Source organism: Archocentrus centrarchus, chromosome 1 (assembly GCF_007364275.1).
Source record: "Archocentrus centrarchus isolate MPI-CPG fArcCen1 chromosome 1, fArcCen1, whole genome shotgun sequence".
NCBI lineage: Eukaryota > Metazoa > Chordata > Actinopteri > Cichliformes > Cichlidae > Archocentrus > Archocentrus centrarchus.
Window position 1 is genome coordinate 4,100,426 of NC_044346.1, and position 21,174 is coordinate 4,121,599.

The following is a 21,174-nucleotide window of genomic DNA, read 5'->3' on the forward strand; positions in this document are numbered from 1 at the left end:
TTTTTCAGTTTAGGTGTGGAAGCAAAGTCTAAACAGTTTATATTCCCATGTAATATTTTATTATTAATATAGCACAAGGTTCAGTTAGTACTGCACAAAAATATCTGGTAGAAATGTTCTCTAAAAAGCTACTTTTTCCTTTACTTTGAGTACATTTTAGAGCCTGTACTTTTTAACTGTAACTTGAGTAAATAATTTAAGTACTTCAACTTTTACTGGAGTATTTAAGTAGAAGTATCTGTACTTCTACTTAAGTAAGGAATGTCTGTACTTTTGCCACCTCTGTTCCACAGTCAACTGTTAGTGGGATTATAAGAAAGTGGAAATGAATAGGAACGACAGCAAATGAGCCATGAAGTGGCAGGTCACGTAAAATGACAGAGTTGAGTCAGCAGATGCTGAGGAGTATAGTGCACAGAGGTCACCAACTTTCTGCAGAGTCCATCGCTACAGACCTCCAACCTTCATGTGGCCTTCAGATTAGCTCAAGAACAGTGTGTAGAGAGCTTCATGGAATGGGTTTCCATGGCCAAGTAGCTGCATCCAAGCCTTACATCACCAAGAAAATTGCAAAGTCTTGGATGCAGTGGTGTAAAGCACGCAAGCACCGGACTAGAGCAGTGGAGACGTGTTCTCTGGAGTGATGAATCACGTTTCTCCATCTGGCAATCCAATGGACGAGTCTGGGTTTGGCAGTTGCCAGGAGAACAGAACTTGTCTGACTGCACTGTGCCAAGTGTAAAGTCTGGTGGAGGGGGGATTATGGTGTGGGGTTGCTCTTCAGGAGTTGGGCTCGGCCCCTTTGTTCCAGTGAAAGGAACTCTTAATGATTCAGCACACCAAGATATTATGGACAATTTCATGCTCCCAACTTTGTGGGAACAGCTGGCCTCTTCCTGTTCCAACACGACTGCACACCTGTGCACAAAGACATGGATGAGCCAGTTTGGTGTGGAAGAACTTAACTGGCCTGCACAGAGTCCTGACTTCAACCCAATAGAACACCTTTGGGATGAATTAGAGATGTCACTCAAGTTCATGTGTGTGTTAAGGCAGACAAGCAAATACTTTTGGCAGTATAGTGTATTTATCACAAATTTATTATATCACAATTTTTATAGTTATTACAGGGGTGGGGTGGAGGGAGTTAATAATGAAATGATATTTATTCTTCCACCAAGGCCAATGTACAGTGATTAGGAAGGGAAAGGAATTTTCAGCTGCAACCAGGTGGCAAGTGGCTTTTACCTCTGGAGTAGACTCAAAAACTGACCGATTCTTTTCTAGCTTATGCATGCGTTTACTGCATGACAAACATTCTTTGAGTATGCAGCACTGACTCATCACTATTCTCTTCTAGGAGTTAAGGCTTATCTAAGAATCTTGCCCCACTAAGTTCAACAGGTCTGGTGCCTCTCCTACTGGGATTTACTGGAGTAAGTGGATGTACAAATGCTTTGTTAGCCCTTCAATACATGTTCACATAAACTGTAGGAAAGCTTAATATTTAAACACCTAACTACAAATGGTAACCTCGAAATCTATAGATGCATTATGATTTGTACAAATATTTGTATTACATTGTTGCACTTGCCCAATGAAATAACATGTAAGAAGCCCGTAAGTATATATATATATATATATATATATATATATATATACATATATATATAAACTAACAAACCCTGTGTGTATGCATTTCCTCGAAGGTATCTGGGCGTGTATAGGTATGTTGTACATACATGTTTCTGCCGTACGTGGTATTTGGCTTCGTCTGCAGGTATTTGCCCTACTTTTTAAGGTGCACGAGCCTATAAATAATACGAAAAAAAGTGGTGCGTGTAAATTAGTAGTCAGTGGTGTAGCTTGCGTTATACAGGAGAAACTCCACATCCCTTTCTGGGTTTTCTTTATGTGTATGTGTGTGTGTGTATGTGTGTGTATGTGTGTGGTATTGCGTGCATGTGTGTTTGTTACCAGCTTTCATCAGGTTGGGTGCGTTATATGAGGGCTTCCTGCTGCATCCATCTGCCTGAAACTACCAAGCGCCGAACTGTCACTGTACATTTCATTGTAAGTAGTCGCGATTAAACAGTGTGCAATCACACAGTGACAGAAGAACACATAGGTATAGCATTATTAGGCGTTGTACAGAAAAGGGTGGTAGCCCGTTAGCTGCTTACATGCTAACTACTAATTTTGCGCTAGCTAACGCAAGCTAGTAAACTAGCCAGGTTAGCGTTCTGTTTGAGCGAGTGGGCGAGCTTTAGTAGCTGCTAATATGTTATGCTAGAGACGTTGCCAGTTGCTATTATATTCAGCGCTTAACATTTGTGTTTTACTGGACGACAAAGCTTTGTTTGCATGTATAAAATTGTGCATTTCAGGCAGATTTCCGTGCGGGACTCGAGCGGCTAATGTCAACAGCTAACGTTAGCTTGCCGCTGTTAACCTGTTCGCTTATAGCTGGAGGAAACGTTAGCTGGTCAGTCATCACTTTAATCGAACTAGCGATTACACATTTAGGTAACAAGCGCTATTAATTATCAGCATATTTTGCCTCGCTGTCCCCGTGCCTCTTTAGCCCAACTAACAGTTTAATTATCTTTGATGTTGCGTTACCGGCCACCTACTGTGCAAAATAGCCACATTAACTGACCCGGGGAGCAGTTGGACTCGCGCACGGCACGTGCTGTCGTTTGACCAAAACAGGTGTGTCAGATGATGCACGCGACTAATTTGATGATAAATCATTAGCTGTTCAACTGGAACTCAGTCACCTTTCGTTACGGCTGCATTGGCTGGTTCTAACATGAAACCAATCACTGAACACAATGTAATTCAGGAATCCAGTTAAGGCTTATATGTAGAATTTGTCGATCATTTAGTTTAATTAATAAAATTCTTATGCAGTGAGCTAAATGTTACAAATGTGAAAAAATGGTAGTAACAATCCCCGAGCTTTTAGGGTGAGATTTCAGATTTCTTTTTTAGTCTAACCAAGTCTAGAAACCAAGGATGTTGAGTTTAAATAATTTAATGCAAGTTGTATATTTTTATATTTGAGTTTTAATTGTGTGTGTTTGTGTGTGTGTGTGTGTGTGTAAGATGTTTCAGCACTACTGAAAACTTTATATAACGGCTTAGTGTTTAATTTTGTTTATTATGATTTATTTCAGCAGGTTTTAACAGAGGTTAAAATTCTGGTGGAAACGACCCACACTCAGGACCACAAAGGCAGCCCCTCACACCATAACCGCGCGTAGCAGAGAAGTAGTTTGAAAGCTTTTATCAGACTCATGACTGTTTGAGCGGACACGGCCCCACCGTGGCCCATGCACTGTATCCATTTCCCTCCCTGTCCTCCTTATCCCTCAAGCTGACGCAAAACCCCAGACACTTACCCCCCCTCCCCCACCCCCACGCCCACCCCGTTCCCAGTGACTCACCCCCCCCTGCCATGGTGTCCGGCACAGAGACTGTGCACTACATCCACCTTCACAATTCCAGCCAGTCAGTGCTGGAAGCCCTGCGCACACAGCGGCGAGAGGGCCTCTTCTGTGATGTGACCGTGCGGATACACGATGCCTCGCTGCGTGCCCACGCCTGCGTCCTGGCAGCTGGCAGCCCCTTCTTCCAGGACAAGCTGCTGCTGGGTCATTCTGAAATCTCTGTGCCACCGCTGGTGCCCGCTGAAACCGTGAAGCAGCTCGTAGACTTCATGTACAGTGGCTCGCTGGTGGTGCTGCAGTCACAGGCCCTGTGCATCCTCACCGCAGCCAGCATCCTGCAAATTAAGACGGTCATTGACGAGTGCACTCAGATCATCTCTCAGAGGAAGGCAGCAGCGGGGGCAGCAAGTGCGGCTGCCGCAGCCGCCGCAGCTGCAGCCGCAGGAGGAGGGATGCTTGGAGGAGTCCTCCCTAAACAAGAGGAGCGTGGCGGGGGGAAAGGGAGAGAGAGTGGCAGCAGTGGAAGCTGTTCTGTTAGTGGCGCAGGTGGGGGTTACGCAAACTTCTCTAATTTCATTGCTGAATGCGGAGGTGGTAACATGGGTGGGGGGTTGGGGGGTGCCAATGTTAGTGTCAGTGAGAGCGGCCCAGGCCCAATGGATCAAGCTAACACTGTAAGTCTGATGGCGCTTGGAGACATGGGCCCCAGTGCCATGTGTGGTGGTGACACGATGGGCACTGGGGGCGTCCTCATGAAGCAGAGCTCTAGCTGTACTCAGGATGTAAGGTACAAGCTCCGAGACCTGTTGGCACAGACAGCCAACGGAGCCAGCACAAGTAGCACAGGGAACCTCTCTGCGGGCTGCAGCTCCGGCGTGGCCAGTGTGGACAGCATTGGCAGGGACAGCCTCCGTGGCAACACAACTGACCTCTCTGATGACCTTGTGGGGATAGACCGATACAGCGAAGAGGACGACTTGGATGGGAGAGAGCGGGGAAGAGATGGAGACAGAGACAGGGGGGCGAGCCACAGCCGCAAGCAGAGGCAGCCGTTAAGACTCCAGGTAGGGGGATAAGGGGAATGGTTGCTATGGTTACAGTTTTCAGGCATGCAGAGCTGCAACGTTTTCGTTTTCTTTCTTTTTATGCTTTTCCCTCTTCTCACACTGCATTGGCGTATATCGCTGAGATGTTTCTGCACTTTTCACAGTTGGATCGCTCGCCTAAACTTCAGCAGTAATTGCCTAGTTGATAATCTATGGACTTCTGCATATTGACTGTAGGTTATTCAACTTATTACAACCTGCTTGAAGAGGCTGTAGCCGGGTCAATGCATTGTTATTCTTACAGACTTTTTTTTTGCTTCTACCACTGTTGTAAAGGTACTTCTTTACTACTTAAAATTGAAATGGACCTTTTTTTTTTTTCTCCCTAGGTGCTGGGAGGAGAGGGAGTGGTGGTCAAGGATGAAGGGGTTCAGGACGCAGGTGGGACTGTCTATGCCTTGGAGGATGGGAGACGAGATCAAGAGCAGGAGGGATCCCAGGAATCCATGGCAAGTTTTGGACAGGTATGTTAACTCAGAGATGATTAAAAGAAGTACTTAAGAAAAAAAGCAGCTCACCTGTACTGAATGTTTGAATAATTTATCCCCTATACTTGGAGAAGCATGACATTCGGGGTATAACATGTTTTGCAGATTTGAAGTGATAATCCTCGATTTTTAGGGAAATGTTTTGGTAAAATGTCCATTTTGCCTCAGAAAGGCCTTATTGTAGTACATTTGAACTCAGCGTTTGTGCCAGAAGTCTTGAAATAAGTAGACAGGAAAACATGGTGGAGCAGATTTATGCCGCAGCCTGCTGTACCCTGCAGTCTACACAAGGAACATCTGCCATACAGAAAGATTCAGCTCTGCCTGTCAGTTTAGCTGCAGATTGCCACGTTTGGAGATAAAATCGTGTCCTCCGGTTTAGTCAAAGACACAGCAAGTGATCATCGCTTAACCCAACATTGCTTGAATAATATAATCTTGTCTTTGAACAAGGCTTTTACTTTCATCTGAGCACAGGTTATTTTTCTCGTTTCTCTACTTTATGTCCCCAGCAGTTAAAAGACAATGGCTCTGCTGTGATTTTTTAAATTTTTTTAATCTATGTTTACATGCAAAGTGATCTCTCAGAGAGAAAGTTAGAAGCAGCAGAAGCTCTCCTACTTTTTTTCCTCTTACACTGCACCGCTGCTCCCTGTCACTCTGAAGGCTCCCTGCTCACCCACCCAGCGAACAGAGCAGAGAGAGAAGAGAGCGAGAGAGCTGTTCCTGTTCCTTTAGAGCAAGATGTCGTTGCAAAGCAATTGGCTAAATCTTTGCAACAGTGATATAAACCAAAGCACAATGATAGCAGTGAGTGAGGTGGGTGTGGTGAACAAGGCGAGAGCGTTTATATTTTATCAGTAAAAAAAAATATACTAATGCTGCATTTGTGTACAGCCCTGGAATGCATGTGAAATGTATTCTCACTGTGTTACATTTCGATTGACCAGATGCCATCTGGAGGCGTTATTGCTAGTCGCCAGGTGTAAGTGATGTCTGATACCATATTTTTAAGAAAAAAAATCCACTTAATATATTGAAAGGTCATCTTGATCTGACATCTCAAGTTCTCTGACAGAAATCTGCAAATGAGCCTGTCCTCTGCGAGGAAATAAGTAGAGCCCAGGAAAGGAGATGATGCTGGCTGTTGTATGTAGGCTAGCAGTACTAATGCTAGCAGGGTTCTTCACTGACTCTAGTTGTCTTCTTTTTATTATAATTAGTATGAACATTTGATGTCTCTGTCTACCATATTACCCTCACTGTGTGTGTGTGTCATAGTGCCAATACAGGATGCATCAAGGCTGTTTGCAGCTCTGCTTGCTCTGCTGCTCGTTCCTAACAGACTCTGGTAAAACCAAAACATACATTCCTCTGTTATTTCTTGATTATTGACTTAATAGCAGATGTTGGGGTATTTTCCACTTTAAGAAAATTATGGGAGCAATAAATTGTGGACTGCAAGTGCAGATCATTGAATTACTTATAGCAGCCTCTCTCCTAACGTTGGTGTCATTTTAAACTTTTGGCCCAGCAGTTTTGTAGTGTTGTGCTGGTCTAAGATATTTGGCACTGGCACCAGTCTTGTGTGTGTGTGTGTGTGTGTGTGTGTGTGTGTGTGTGTGTGTGTGTGTGTGTGTGTGCACGCTTGTGTGTGTGTGTAACCAATTCTAAATTGGACATTAGTATCACATTGGTGGGAAATGGTTATCAGGATTTTGCCTGGCTCAGACTGGACCTTAGGGATTTGTCTACACAGATAAGCACGATTGGTCTGCATCTGATATCTTACAGAAATGTGTCTATTTCCATTATCTCTGAACATTTGATTCCATTGATCTAAATATTAAACAGAAAATGCAAAATATGTATGACACTAAGTAAATCAAGCCTACCATTTTTCAGAGCTGGGTCTGTAATTTTGTTTTTTATAATGTTGCAGTGAGTTGACCAGGTTTTAATTAACTTTAATTAATTCATTAATTAAAATTTTGGTTTAATTGCACACTTGTGAGAGTATCACATGTGACCATATAACATGTTGCTGCTGAGAGTAAAGAGTCCATAATGAAATCAGAGAAAAAGACACAGTGCTTTGGTATTTTTAATAAACATGAGAATTTGTCAGATCCATGCACCAAACTGGAGCCAGTCTCATTTCCCACATCAACACAGAGCTGAACACTGACCATCTGCTCCCTTGCACCTGTAAGATGGTAGAAAAAACTGGTTGTAAATGTAGGTAATGAGGGGTGTGCTTTGCCTGCATCTTATCATAAAAGGAGACAAACGTGTAGTACTTTCATTTATTAAGTCGAACACGTGCTTTATCTTTCACCTGAAGGAAATGCCACATCTACACAGGAAGTGTTTTAGTTGCATAATGTGTCTTACATGGAACAAATACATTCTAGTTTCCATCAACCCAGTGGTGTAACAGCAGGTGTTTTACTTGAGCCATTTGCACGTATAGATGAGCTGAAGTCTAATTTTACATTCTTGTGATGATTTGGGTCTTCTGCATAGCTGCAAAGTTGCAGATGAACACACCTGTTCAGCATCCAGCAACCATGTTTTTTTTGTTTTTTTTTAAATCCTATGTTTGTGTTTTGCTTTTTTTGTCTTTCAGGATTTCTATGATGAGCAGGGTGTGTTTTCAGAGAGTTTCTGGCCCCAGAGCGAGCCCCCTCAAGCCATGGCTTTTAACCCCAGAGGAAGGGTCAACAAGCCGCTGACTCCGCCTCCAACCACACAGAGCATCAACAACCAGGTCAGTGGCTGCAGTCAGAGTCCTGAGAGGTGTACTGTGAAATCAAAATTAAAGTCATAGTATTTTGAATCACCAAAGTGGCTCTCTTTTTACCTGGTGAAATCACTGTGGTTACCTATGCTGGACTCACAACCTGGTCAGGAGCAGGTTATGTTCAGAATTTCATCTTGAAGTTGTCTGGAAATGCCATGTTTCACATTTTTTATGTGCAAGTTGTTAAGCCATACCTTACTAATATCACACAGGAAGCCCAGCTGTAAAGTTACAGCAGTGCAGACTGCGTATTGCAATGTGCATGGTGATGAAGACAAGGCTGGAACTGCAGAACACACACAAAGAATACCTGTTCAAACAATATCATTAATTTCACTTTGCTCTGAAACTGAAGTGATTTCCATGTTTCCCCTTTTAGGCTGTGGGACAGTAACCTTTAATGGTTAAATGTATCCAGTTTAAAGTTTCAACGCTCTGATACACACCTGTCACGTTAGAAATAAACAGCAGCGCTGAGCGTTGTTTTACCGCTCTGTGCGCTAAATCCCAAGATTAACGATTTTCTTGTCCTATTATATATTTTTTTTATGTTCTTTTAGATTTCTATCCCCATTTCATCATCACTTGATAATGTCTCTGACTGGAGTAGACGACACTTAAAGGGATCCTTTTGTGAGGAAGAGTCATGAAACGCCCTGTTTTATGTATGTTACTATACAGCCACAAATCCATATTTTGAACGAACTGTAAATAATCACGATTTTTAACTCTATCAGCTTATTTAAATGTTTGTTTGTTTAGCATTAAGAGGGGCATTAAGTACAAATATCCAATTACCAAGCAAATTTCAACACTCAGCAGCCACCTTGAGAGGCACCTGGTTCATTTCAGCAGGTATTTTGAAGCATTATTTGGATTAACTTGCGTAGATTAACCGCAGTGGTCACTGACACATAAAAGCGTGTTTAGAAAGATTGTAAACTTTGCTCCAAAATAAGATTTTAAATAGCTTTGTTTCCCCCTTGAAGTTTACTTCTAAGACCACTGAAATTGTCACATTGAAGTTCAGAATTCTTCGAGTGTCTCTCTTACATCGTCTCTGCTGTTGCTTCAGTTGAATGAGAGAGCCACCAACCAGGATGATGTGCTGTACATGCAGGATTTGATACTGAAGGTCAGCTGGAATGCTGTTTATTTATGAGCCGATCATGATCCAGTATGTAGCTTCTACAAGTTAATTTGGAAAGTCAAAATATTCAGTGCACATACAGATTTTCTGTGCCACGTGTGAGGACAGCTTTGAACAGTGTAACACCCTGATTCTCCCTGCGTCGTCTGGAGTTCATGTGTAAAAACAAAGGAATTCCAAAAATGTAAGTCACAATCGTTAGTGAGTTAGTTTAGTTTATTTTAGTTTAAATTTTCTTTTAATTTTCTCTGTTATATCTCATAACTCAAACTATTAGACCTAAAAATAAAAACAGAGGATCTAAAATAGAATGACTCTAGTCACCATTTTCTGAGTAAACAGTCAAATGAGGAAAATTTGATCGGCTTAATCGCTAATGAAAATAATTATTGCTGTGCCGCATTTCATATATAATTATGAAATTATTATAATTGTAAAAGTTATGAAATTATTAATTAATTTTAAAGGTCATAAATGTGAAGCACTCAGCTTATTAAATTGGGTCTGCTTTCTGTAACCATTTCTAAACCTTTTAAATAGCAAGACTGGTTTGATTTAGTCAAGTATTTCATCCAGGTTTGTTTGTTTTTTTGATGATGATGATGATGATGAGGTGATTGATGGAGAATAGATTTTAACGCAGTGCAGCACTAAGAAAACACACACGCACAGCCAGCACAGAACAACAGAAGCACAAACAAAAGCTTCAGTTTAGTGTGATGGACTATATTTTTTTTTCCAAGCCTCAGCCTACACACTTTGATTGGCAGGTGTGCTGACTTTGAAAATGAAAATGCAGAAATTGTCTGTATTTTCAAAGAAATTTTCCAAGGACACAATAAATAAAGTAAAGAGCAAAATGAAACAGCATAACATACCATACTGTATATTTGTACATACAGTATAAATATGCTCTGTACATAGACATAAATCAGGGGTTCTCAAAATTTTGATGACTTCAGCCATATGATTGTTCCTTTAAACTGGAAAATGGGGTGTTCCCAGTCTGCAGTGGTCAGTATCTATCAAAAGTAGTTCAAGGAGGAAACAGTGGTGAACCAGCGACAGGGTCATGGGCGGCCAAGGCTCATTGATGCATGTGGGGAGCGAAGGCTGGTCCATGTGGTCCGATCCAACAGATGAACTACCGTATTTTGCGGCCCATAAGGTGCAATATCAATGAACGGGTCTATTTTCATACATAAGGCGCACCGGGTTACGAGGTGCATGATAAAACATATGTAGAGCGAAACAAAAGCGTCAAATAAGTTGAACTTTATTCAACTCATTCACAGTAACTCAGAATATTGTTCAGTTGTAACAAATACAGAAAAATACCCTCACATTTTAAATCATTCATCTTCCTCAAATTCCTCAATCTTCAGTGTCTGAGTTGAACAGTTGGGCGTTTTCGGCATCAAGCATGCCGGGTTCCCTCTCGCCATTATCTGAGTCAGTCTTGTTGTTGTTGTTACTGTTTTGTTTTGGTTGCGGCACACAGCAACCATTTAATTGTTAATAAAAGGGCAACTTTTGCTGGCAATCTCTCGCCATCTTCTTCAACATCATAACAGACACTACAATATATTCTCTGTTAATGAGGGTAATAACGAGTCATTTCTTCATTTTATATATAAGCCCTTCACAAATCCCATGCACCAGTCTATTTACCGATATAAGAAAAAACATAAAAAAAAAAAAAATCCCTTTTTGACACAACACCGGAAACCTGAAAACTTCGCTGTCACCGTGTTTTGTGTACATACAGCGCTCGTACTGCATTCCTTCATACGCTGTGGCATCGCCTGGACCTCTCTTCGGGCACCGAGGGGGACAGCACACACACCCTCGATTCGTCCTTTAGCTACTTCTAGTGATTTTTGAGACAGCCAACAGCGAGTTTTGTTGTACAAAGTTGGCAACAGTGCCGGCCGCCGATCGCCAGATTACGCACAAATATACGGGCCAGCATAGATGAAAACAGGCCAAATCCATCATTGTTTTCTATGATAGTCATTTTGTGAATCAATGATGGCCTATTTTAGAGAATTTAATGAGGCCTTTGAACTCATCCACCAGACCTGAGGCCATATCACTGCAGACCACGCAACGGCAGCGCCCAACTATTTGAAAAGCGTATGTTGGGTGTTACCCCCCCCGTCGTACACCTTGTACGCTCTGGAAAATGTTGATATTTGTGAAGCGTACCTTATCAAAGTCGCACTAAAACATTTTGAAAGATTTTTGAGCGCAGTGTACCACATAAAATTGGTTCAAGGTCAGTAAGCACAACAAGAATTCATACATACGGCGCACTGGCGATTTTTGAGAAAATTTAAGGATTTTAAGTGCGCCTTATAGTCCAAAAAATACGGTTAATGCTGGTTCTGATAGAAAGGTGTCAAAATACACAGTGCATCAAAGTTTGTCATGTATGGGGCTGCATAGCCATAGACCAGTCAGGTGCCTATGCTGAGCCCCATTACCTGCCAAAAAAATCAACAATGGACATGTGAGCATCAGAACTGGACCACTGAACAATTGAAGAAGATGGCCTGGTCTGATGAACTACAGTTTCTTAACATCATGTGGATGGCTGGGTGCACTGGGTGATGCTTTGGGCAGTGTTCTGCTGGAAAATCTTGGGTTCTGCCATCCATGTGGATGTTACTTTGACATGTATTGCCTACCTAAGTGTTGTTGCAGACTATGTACACCCAGGAAATGCCATGTACATCGGAATACCATGGAAATGGTATTCTCTGATGGCTGTGCCTCTCTCAGCAGGATCATGTGCCCTCCCACAAAGCAAAAATGGTTCAGGAATGTTTTGAGGACCATAACAACACGTTTGAGGTGTTGACTTGGCCTCCAGGTTGCCCAGATCTTAATCCAATCGTGTGGATGTGCTGAACAAACAAGTCCAAATCATGGAGGCCCCACCTCGCAAATTACAGGACTTAAAGGACCTGTTGCTAACATCGTGGTGCAGATATCACAGCACACCTTCAGGGATCTAGTGGAGTCCATACCTTGGTGGGTCAGGGCTTGGGGAACTAATACAGTATTAGTTATAATGTAATACTTGATCTGTGAATATATATATCTGCAGTCAGTCTTGTTAATGATTTTGCTGAGGAGGTTGAAGTCTGTGTTGAAAAGCAGTGGGGACAGAGTGTCTACTTTGTAAATCCCACACTTGACTTGTGCATTTGGCTTGAAGTTGGTCTCTAGTCTTTTCCAAATCCCCATTGAATTCCTGATGAGGGCTCTTAGGGTCCTGTTACAGGTTGATCAGTCTGGTCTTACAGTCTGGAGTGACTGCTCTATCTGCCAGTAGCTGGTGATTTGCTTCTCTGGTAATACTGTCAATTCCTTTCTGGGCCCTGCTTATGTATTGAGCAATATGCCTGTTCATCTTAGCCACTATGATGCCTGACAGGAGCTTCCATGTTGTGCTGAGGCAGGTTATTGGACAGTAGTTGGATGAGACCAGTCCCTTCTGGGGGCCCTTACAGATCAAGACTGTCCAGCCTTTGGTTAGCCATTCCAGGTGTCTTATTCATTAGCAGCTGATTTCATTTGTTTTGCCAGTCGTTTATAGAGTGCAGTTAGCTTCTTTAGCCAGTAGGTGTGAATCATGTTGGGGCCTGTATGCCAGGAGTGAACAAGACATCGATTCAGTGATCCATGTCACTAGGATCTGCAGCAATGATATCGGAATGTCTTTCGGACTAGAGAAGTGTAGTCGGATGGTAACAAAGAGAGGGACTGAGGGAATTGTGCTACCAGAAGGCAACATTGTAGACACAGGATAGCTACAAGCACCTTGGAATACCACAGAAAAATGGGAACTATGAAAAGGTCACTAAGAAAGCTGCAACTGCCAAATACACTATACTGCTAAAAGTATTCAGTCACCCATCCAAATCATTGAATTCAGGTGTTCCAATCACTTCCATGGCCACGGGTGTATAAACCAAGCACCTATGCATTCAGACTGCTCCTACAGACATTTGTGACAGAATGGGTCGCTCTCAGGAGCTCAGTGAATTCCAGTGTAGCTACCTGTTCAACAAGTCCAGTTGTGAAATTTACTGATTGCTAAATATTCCACAGTCAACTGTTAATAGTATTATAAGTGGAGGCGATTGGGAAGGACAGCAACTCAGCCACAAAGTGGAAGGCCATATAAAAGCACAGAGTGGGGTCAGTGGCTGCTGAGGTGCATAATGCACAAAGGTCGCCAACTTTCTGCAGTCATTTGCTACAGACCTCCAAACCTCATCTGGATTTCAGATTGGCTCAAAAACAGTGCGTAGAGAGCTTCGAGGAATGAGTTTCCATGGCTGAGTAGCTGCATCCAAGTCTTACATCACCAAGTGCAATGCAAAGCGCCAGAAGCAGTAGTGTAAAGCACGCTACCACTGGACTCTAGAGCAGTGGAGACGTATTCTCTGGAGTGACAAATCACGTTCTCCGTTTGGCAATCCAATTGACTTGTATGGGTTTGGTGGTTGCCAGGAAAACAGTACTTGTCTGACTGCACTGTGCCAAGTGTGATGTTTGGTGGAGGGGGGATTATGGTGTGGGGTTGTTTTTCAGGAGTTGGGCTCGGCCCCTTAGTTCCAGTGAGAGGAACTCTTAAAGCTTCAGCATACAAAGACATTTTGGACAGTTTCATGCTCCCAACTTTGTGGGAACAGTTTGGGGATGGCCCCTTCCTGTTCCAACATGACTGCACACCAGTGCACAAAGCAAGGACCATAAAGACATGGATGAGCGAGTTTAGTGTCAGGCAGCAGGAACCCAAGTAAGAAGAGAAGCAAGAACAGGAACCATCATGGAAGGACAGGCCCCTGCACGGCATGTACCACTGGCAGATAGAAGAGGTGGCTGATTTTAAAAAAAAAAATCCTACCAATGGCAGGACAAAGCTGGACTGAAAGACATAGAACACAGTAACCAAGTGGCTGGCATAGTATACAGGAACGTCTGTGCCAAGTATGGCCTGGAAGTCCCGAGGTCAAAATGGGATACAGCCCCCAAGGGTGGTTGAGAATGACTGAGCTAAGATCCCGTGGGACATCCAGATACAGATGGGCAAGCTGGTAATGGCTAACCAACCAGTCATAGTCTTGGTGGACAAGCAGAGGAAGAAAGCTGTAGTAGAAGTGAAATGTGGTGGATTCATTTCTGAATCTTGTACTATGTAATATTGACAGCCTGCAAAAAAAACCAGAGTGAAGAGTTCATATCAAAGAGAAATTCACCTTCAGTCCTCATTTTGATCCCATGAATTAAATGTATGGTTGTGAATTAATTTTTTTGTGGTGCTTGTAGACCGTACAAAATGTTACCAAGGGCCATCACTGGCTTATAGGCTGAACTTTGAGAATCTAAATGGACCTTTTGTAAAGAAAACACACATGTATAAAGCTCATTACTTCTATAGATTATCATTTTAATTCTGATATCAGAATAAAAATCATTACCCATGACAAATGGTCTGTATTATGCTCCTCCACAGCTTCTGTTCCAGTACCCAGTGAGCCAGTCGCAGCCAGCTCCATTCTATGTGGGTGGGCCCATGGGTGGGATTGACAGCATGGCGGGGACAGAGCCCAGTCAGCAGGCTCCGCCCCCAGCACCAATGACCCCAGCCCCACCTCCCTCCACCTCATCCTGCTCTGCAGGGCCCTCACCTTCCTCCCAGGGATCTGAGACCTCTTTCGACTGCACGCACTGTGGCAAATCTTTACGTTCCAGGAAGAACTACAGCAAGCACATGTTCATCCACTCTGGTACGTTCACGTCAAAGCAATTAGCCAGCTGTGTGTGCGTACCACAAGGGTGAAGACTACAGATAACTTCAGGAGAAACTGAACATTTGCACATTTATTTATATAGTATTGCATCTCTGTGGCTCCAGCTTTTCACCTCATTTTTACCTGCCAGCATAAAGGTAGAGACGTATTTCAGGATGCTTTCTAGCTTCATATGGTCACTGCCCATAATCAGTAAATCTATAATGAAACAGATTTTCAGATTTAATTTTATTTTTTAATGATTTCAGAGTTTGGTTCCACTGATTGTCTAAAATCTGTTTTAGTAGATATGTTTCTAGTCAAACACAACATTTAGGAGTTTCTTTATATGTTATTAATATAGTTATAAAATAATTTTTCTTATATTGTATAGGGAAGCTTTCACATTTAATTTGGTTAATTTATTCTCTGTTGGAACAAAGGGAAACAGAAACTGATTCACATGTTTTGACTGCTTTGGGGATGTTTTTATAAGTGTGCTTCTGTGCCTGCCTGGCTCCACAGGTCAGAAACCTCATCAGTGCTCCATCTGCTGGCGCTCCTTCTCCCTGCGGGACTACCTCCTCAAACACATGGTGGTGCACACTGGCGTCAGGGCCTTCCAGTGCACCATGTGCGGCAAGCGTTTCACCCAGAAAAGCTCGCTAAACGTGCACATGCGCACCCACCGTGCCGAGCGCACCTTCCAGTGCAACGTGTGCCACCGGGCCTTTACCCACCGCACCTTGCTGGAGCGCCATGCCCTGCAGCACGCCCACCACGCCCCGCAGACCCCAGGTCAAGGCCAGGGGCGTGGAGCCGATATGACCTCACCTACCAAGCACAGCCCTCCTGCTATGGGAGGGCCCTCAGGTATGGCTGGCGCAGCTGGCATGGTTGGCAGCATGGCCAACATGCCCAGCCACGGAGCTTCCTCTACCTAGAGAGAGAGGAGGGAAAGGGGGGGGAGAGAAGCAGGTTTGTGAACCCATTCCTCGAATCAACACGTATTTGCTCCTAACAGCCTTGTTGATCTTTTGTTCTAATGGAAAGAGCGCCATTTTAGCTTAATGCCACTTTCAATCAGGGTTCCTACACAGGCCTGGAAGGCTTTTTAAATTTGGAAAAAAATGTATAGGGTGTTTTGGAATTGCACAAATATAATGGGAACGTGTAGGTAAAAAAAAGTTCAGTTTTTGGAAACCCATTTGAGCTAATCGTAGCTGTAATTCATGTTGTTACATCTGCTGCTAGAAGGATTAAGCTTATAGAGCAACATCATAGCAATCATGCCTTGTTGAATAGCCATCTGAATTTTTTTATTTTTAATTTTTATAACTGAGACTTGTGTAGGAGCCCTGTTTTGAAGAGACCAGAGAGTCACCAAAGAGGTTAGGAAAACTGAGCAGGGTTTGGGAGTGGGTGAAGGTAAAGAAAGTTGTAGCGCTTGTTTTTTTTTTTTTTTTCTCGTAGGTGGAGGTGAGGTTGGGAGTGGGATAACAATTGGGGCTATGAGGAGATGCAAGTTAGGGAAATGGGAAGAAGAGGTTGGTCAGACTGGAGATTTGCCAGGCTTCATTCACCCTCAGTTCATTTAACTGCAGCTTGTGTCGGTTTTCCTTAATTCAAACTTACAAGTTCATACAAAAACAAGCATGGCGGTGCGTAAACACAGTCACAGACACCTACTCTGTGTGTTGGTTTCAAATCAGCATTAAAAGATTCCACAATTTATGATTGTTTCTCAGAAATATACCTTCCATGTATCTCTGACTTTTTGGCCAACTTTAAAAACAGTTATAGCATTAGCCACGCTAGCATCTGTTTTTAGTCCAACAGTACATTAAAGGGGTCGAATAATTGGCAGATAATAATTAGAGCATTTTGACTTCTATCCCTGCTGTTGTATAGCCATTTCTGATGTGTTGACAAAGAGTATTGACAAAAATAGTAATTTTACCCAAAAGAAGATAAAAATTGTTATTCTACAATATGTGACTTTGGTTTAATGCACTAACATGTTAAGATGCCGAAGGAAAAAAAAAATGAACCACTCATTTGGGAAGCAGTTCTCATTTACAAACATGACCTTTAACACCAAGTGTATCACCGCCGACACATTTGTGCAAGTGTACTTTGAATTTTTCTGATAGGAGAAATTGTCGCGTAATTACGGTAATGCAAACGGTTTCTGAAAGCTGAGAAATTGCTCTTCACACCCAACGTAGGGTTATTACGGTAATTTCACTCGCGCTGTTGCCAGAAGTCCGTGAACGGTGGCACATCTGAAACGCGTCGTGTCGGCGACGACACGGTTGGCGTTAATTAAGGTGTTTCCTACTATAGGCCAATTTCTAAAGGTCACTATAATGTGCAGCTCAGTTTGAGCCGTTTTCAGGTAGAGAAACGCGTATCGTGGATTACGTATTCAACAGCTGAAGTTAATGGCTCTCATATTTGTTCTCTCAGCAGTAACATACACACGGGCACATTCTCATTAGTGAAACATTATTATGCTTGCCTTTCACTTTTCAGTTTACCTTCAGCGCCTTTTCTTTTTCTCCCCTCTTCATTTTCTGATTTTTGCATATTTAAGATTGAAAAAAAAGAATGCACTGACTGAGTTAATTGAATTGAATGTGAATGGAGCCTGGCACTATTCAGGAGCAACCCTCAATGACAAAGAAGCGTGCTGATGAATGAATCGAAGACGAAGGAAAATAGTCTGACCGGAGTGAGAATACAGCAGGGAATGAGGGAGGGGGGGGGGGGGGGGGGGGGGGGGCAGGAGGTGTGACGCACAGCAGTGTGAATGAAATTCACCATCATCCATCAGACCGCTTTGTAACATTTTCCACAGGCGCCACCGGTCGGCCCCAGGATCATATACCTCGTACCAGGACGAGCCCCCGATGGCTCAGAGGGACACTAGTTACTCATTTGAAATGTTTGATAAACATTTCAGCATGTTTTACACACACACACACAAACACACACCTACAATTACCTCGGTGGTCCAAAGACAGGCATTATGCTTCGCATCTTTTAAGCTACATCAAACGAAGAAACAGTGAAAACTAAAGCTAAGATAGTTGCGTATACTTTTTGAAAGCTTGCTAAAGTACTTATGTGTAAAATTCCTGTACATCACTATAACGCTCAGTTTGTTCTTTGTCGCTCATGTGATTCTTTGATGCAGAAATAAGGCAAAAAAACAACAAAAAAAAAAACCCTAAAAATGAAAGAGCCATTGGGAGGAAGTTAACCTTGGATGAATATCAATGACAAATCAGTGACTATTATCAGGATTTTTATTATGTGTTTGGTTTTGTTTGTCTTTTGGGGCTCTGGTTGATAATAAATGGAAAGTGTTTGTTGCTTAAAAAAATTAAAGCTTTTCTTACAGCACAGTTAAAAAAAAAACAAAAAATTTTTTGATGTTTTAGTAAGACTAAATTAATCATTAAACTGTACAATCACCCCTTCAAGTTTTGACAAAGTCAAATTCGTGATAATGTTAATTATCACACTAATATTTATTAGGTTTTTTTGTTTTTTTATCTCTATGCACAGTTAAGTTTGCACATCATGTTACTTAATGACCTAATGTTGCTGTCCCCTAAAATATTTGGCCTGAAACTGTTTTTGTTTTCCTTTTTCAGAACCTTAAAGGTGATCTTAAAAAGACCTTATGTGTTCCTGCTTTTCGCTCACTTTCCTCAGTGTTTGTTAGCTGAAGCATTATATGATATTCAGTAGTTTACTTAAGCTTTGTAAGAGCCTTCTAATTGACATGATTTTATAAGTGGACCTCTCAAAAGTGAGACATTTTGAGCGATTTAGATAATTTGAGGAGAAAATTCTTTAATATAGACGTCATTTAAAAAAGTGAATCCAGCAAAGACGTAGATTTGAATGCTTTTTGCCTGGGCTTCACTATAAATATTGACATTAAATGTCCCACTTTAATGTGGAAAATGACTGCTTATTTACATGGAACAGGCCTGGTGGCGCGTGTTCATTGGCTTCTGAACATTGCAAATGAATTTGCAGACTCAGTAGTTTCTCCAGTGATGTGGATGAAAGCAGATTTTAAAGGTAGAGTCTAGATGCTGGAGTGAAATCCCTCCAACTGCCTGTTGGTTATAAGCTATATCTATCTATCTGTCTCTATCTATCCATATATCTATCAATCTATTTATATAGATACACACATTATATACACACACAATATAAATATATATATATATATATATATATATATATATATATATATATATATATATATATATATATATATATATATATATATATATATATATATATAATAAAATAAAATTTTTAAGGCCAAAATGTTGGTGCTCTTTTGGAAATCTTTACCTCATTTGCTAGTTGCCAACACCACACTGTGGTCTGGGTTTGGTAAATAAGCAGTGTTGAGCTGTTTCTGAGGTTTGATCAATCCTCAGCAGTGAAAGTGGTTTTGGTGCATTTTGTCTGAGGCGGACCCTTGTACAGTACTGTAATATGTGTGCTTTGAAGCCATGTCAGCGCATTGTAACGTACTGTGTTATGCCTTTTTTTGTTTTCTGTTTCATTTTGTTTGTTTGTTTTATTGAGAGGGATAATTGCTTTTCTACATTAATATTTCTTTAACAGAAGTTAAATATGTCAGAAGAAGAAACTGTCATTTTATAAAAAAAAATTACTTGTCATTGTAAAACTACATCTTTTATGTATAAAAAGACTAAAGGCATGGTTTTAACTTTTTCTGAGAACTTAGATGTCGTACTCAATGAATTAATTGAATTTTAAAAATGAGTGATTTCAAAGATCTCTTTCTCCAAATAAAAAGTCTTCTATGGCTCTGGGCCAGCTGCTCTTTGTGGATCTCAGTTTCTTCAAAAAACTTTATTAGCTATTTATTTTAAATGTGTGTTTGTTTTTGTACATGTCTGGTAGGCACGTTCAGATATACAGTTGTTATTTTGCACATGCACTCAGTTCTCTGAAATGTAAGGCATCAAAGGGGCCATGTGATGCTGGTGTTTTTACTCGGGTATCTGCTTCTGCTTATCACACAGTGTAAATACAACCCAGGGAAGAACTGTGGCCAAGCGCTTGCTCATAGGGGGTCGTCTCATTGTTGGGTTTTCTCTGTTATTGTAGAATCTTTACCTTATAATATAAAAAAAAGCCTTGATGCAGCTGTTGTTTTGTGAGTTGACGCCATATAAATAGAATTGAATAGAAGCAAAATTTTTAGTTCAAATCTCAACTTCAAACTTAGTTTGAATAAACATGATAAACTGTTACTATAAAACAATATTTTATATATATCTAAACAGACTCTACATTCAAGTGCTGGGATATCATTGGCAAAGACCTGTTATTACTATTAACTGTTTTATATGTACTTTGTTAGCTTAATAACAATGGACAACATAGCCTAATATATTTATATGTGACATGTTCACTGCAGACTACAGTTGTCTACTACAGCTGTCAATAATATAAATAATATAATGAAGTAGGTAAGTGCAGTACTGTTCAAAAGTCTTGAGCCATCCCTCATTCCTTTGTTTTAAGAAAATGGCAAATGAGTTGTGATTTAATGAAACATGCAAATATACACACCTCTAAAAGTATTGGAACAGTGAAGTCAGTCTCTATTTTTGCTGTAGACTGAAAACATTTGGGTTTGACATTAAAAGATGAATCTGAGACAAAAGATCAATATCTCAGCTTTTATTTCCAGGTATTTACACCTGGATCTGATACTCAGGTAAGTAAATGGCACCTTTGGTCTGAAGCCACCTGTTTTTGTTGTCAGCAAAAGAATTGGACCATGTGAGCTTTGTTGCCCAGGAGTATCCTGTTACATTGATTATTCCATCCATCCATTCACTTCTGCTCATCCTGTTCAGGGTCGTGGGGGGGCTGGAGCCTATCCCAGCTGTCATAGGGCGAGAGGCAGGGTACACCCTGGACAGGTCACCAGCCTGTCGCAGGGCCAACACAGAGAGACAGACAACCATCCACGCTCATAATCACACCTATGGGCAATTTAGAGTAGCCAATTAACCTAACCCCAGTAAGTGCATGTCTTTGGAATGTGGGAGGAAACCCACGCAAGCACGGGGAGATCATGCAAACTCCACACAGAGGGAGAGGCCTGGGCCAAGGTAGAATCGAACCCAGACCTTCCAGATGTTGTTCTAACTGTGAGGCAGCAGTGCTAACCACTGCACCGTGCTGCCCACATTGATTATTCAATCAATAAATAGTGCTGAATGTCAGATTTGGGTTGTGCCTGTGCAGACTGTGCAGTTATAGTTAGAGGAGGAACCAGCATGAAACCAGAGAGC

General features: G+C 41.7%; 1 protein-coding gene across 1 annotated transcript; it reads left to right on the plus strand.

The window, feature by feature from the left end:
* Positions 1-3,405: 3,405 nt before the first annotated feature.
* On the plus strand, positions 3,406-17,552 carry zbtb45 (zinc finger and BTB domain containing 45). Its single transcript, XM_030731096.1, has 5 exons — positions 3,406-4,516; positions 4,888-5,022; positions 7,676-7,816; positions 14,530-14,803; positions 15,332-17,552. The coding sequence occupies exons 1-5, from the start codon at positions 3,461-3,463 to the stop codon at positions 15,748-15,750; spliced, it is 2,025 nt and encodes a 674-aa protein (XP_030586956.1). The 5' UTR covers positions 3,406-3,460; the 3' UTR covers positions 15,751-17,552.
* The last annotated feature ends 3,622 nt before the right edge of the window (positions 17,553-21,174 follow it).

What these genes read in the sequence shown, in the direction of transcription:
- zbtb45 (XM_030731096.1), top strand. Translation starts at nt 3,461, where the DNA reads ATGGTGTCCGGCACAGAGACTGTGCACTACATCCACCTTCACAATTCC. An exon ending in CACAGAGCATCAACAACCAG is followed by an intron (nt 7,817 to 14,529) that starts GTCAGTGGCTGC and finishes GCTCCTCCACAG; the next exon opens with CTTCTGTTCCAGTACCCAGT. An exon ending in GCACATGTTCATCCACTCTG is followed by an intron (nt 14,804 to 15,331) that starts GTACGTTCACGT and finishes CTGGCTCCACAG; the next exon opens with GTCAGAAACCTCATCAGTGC.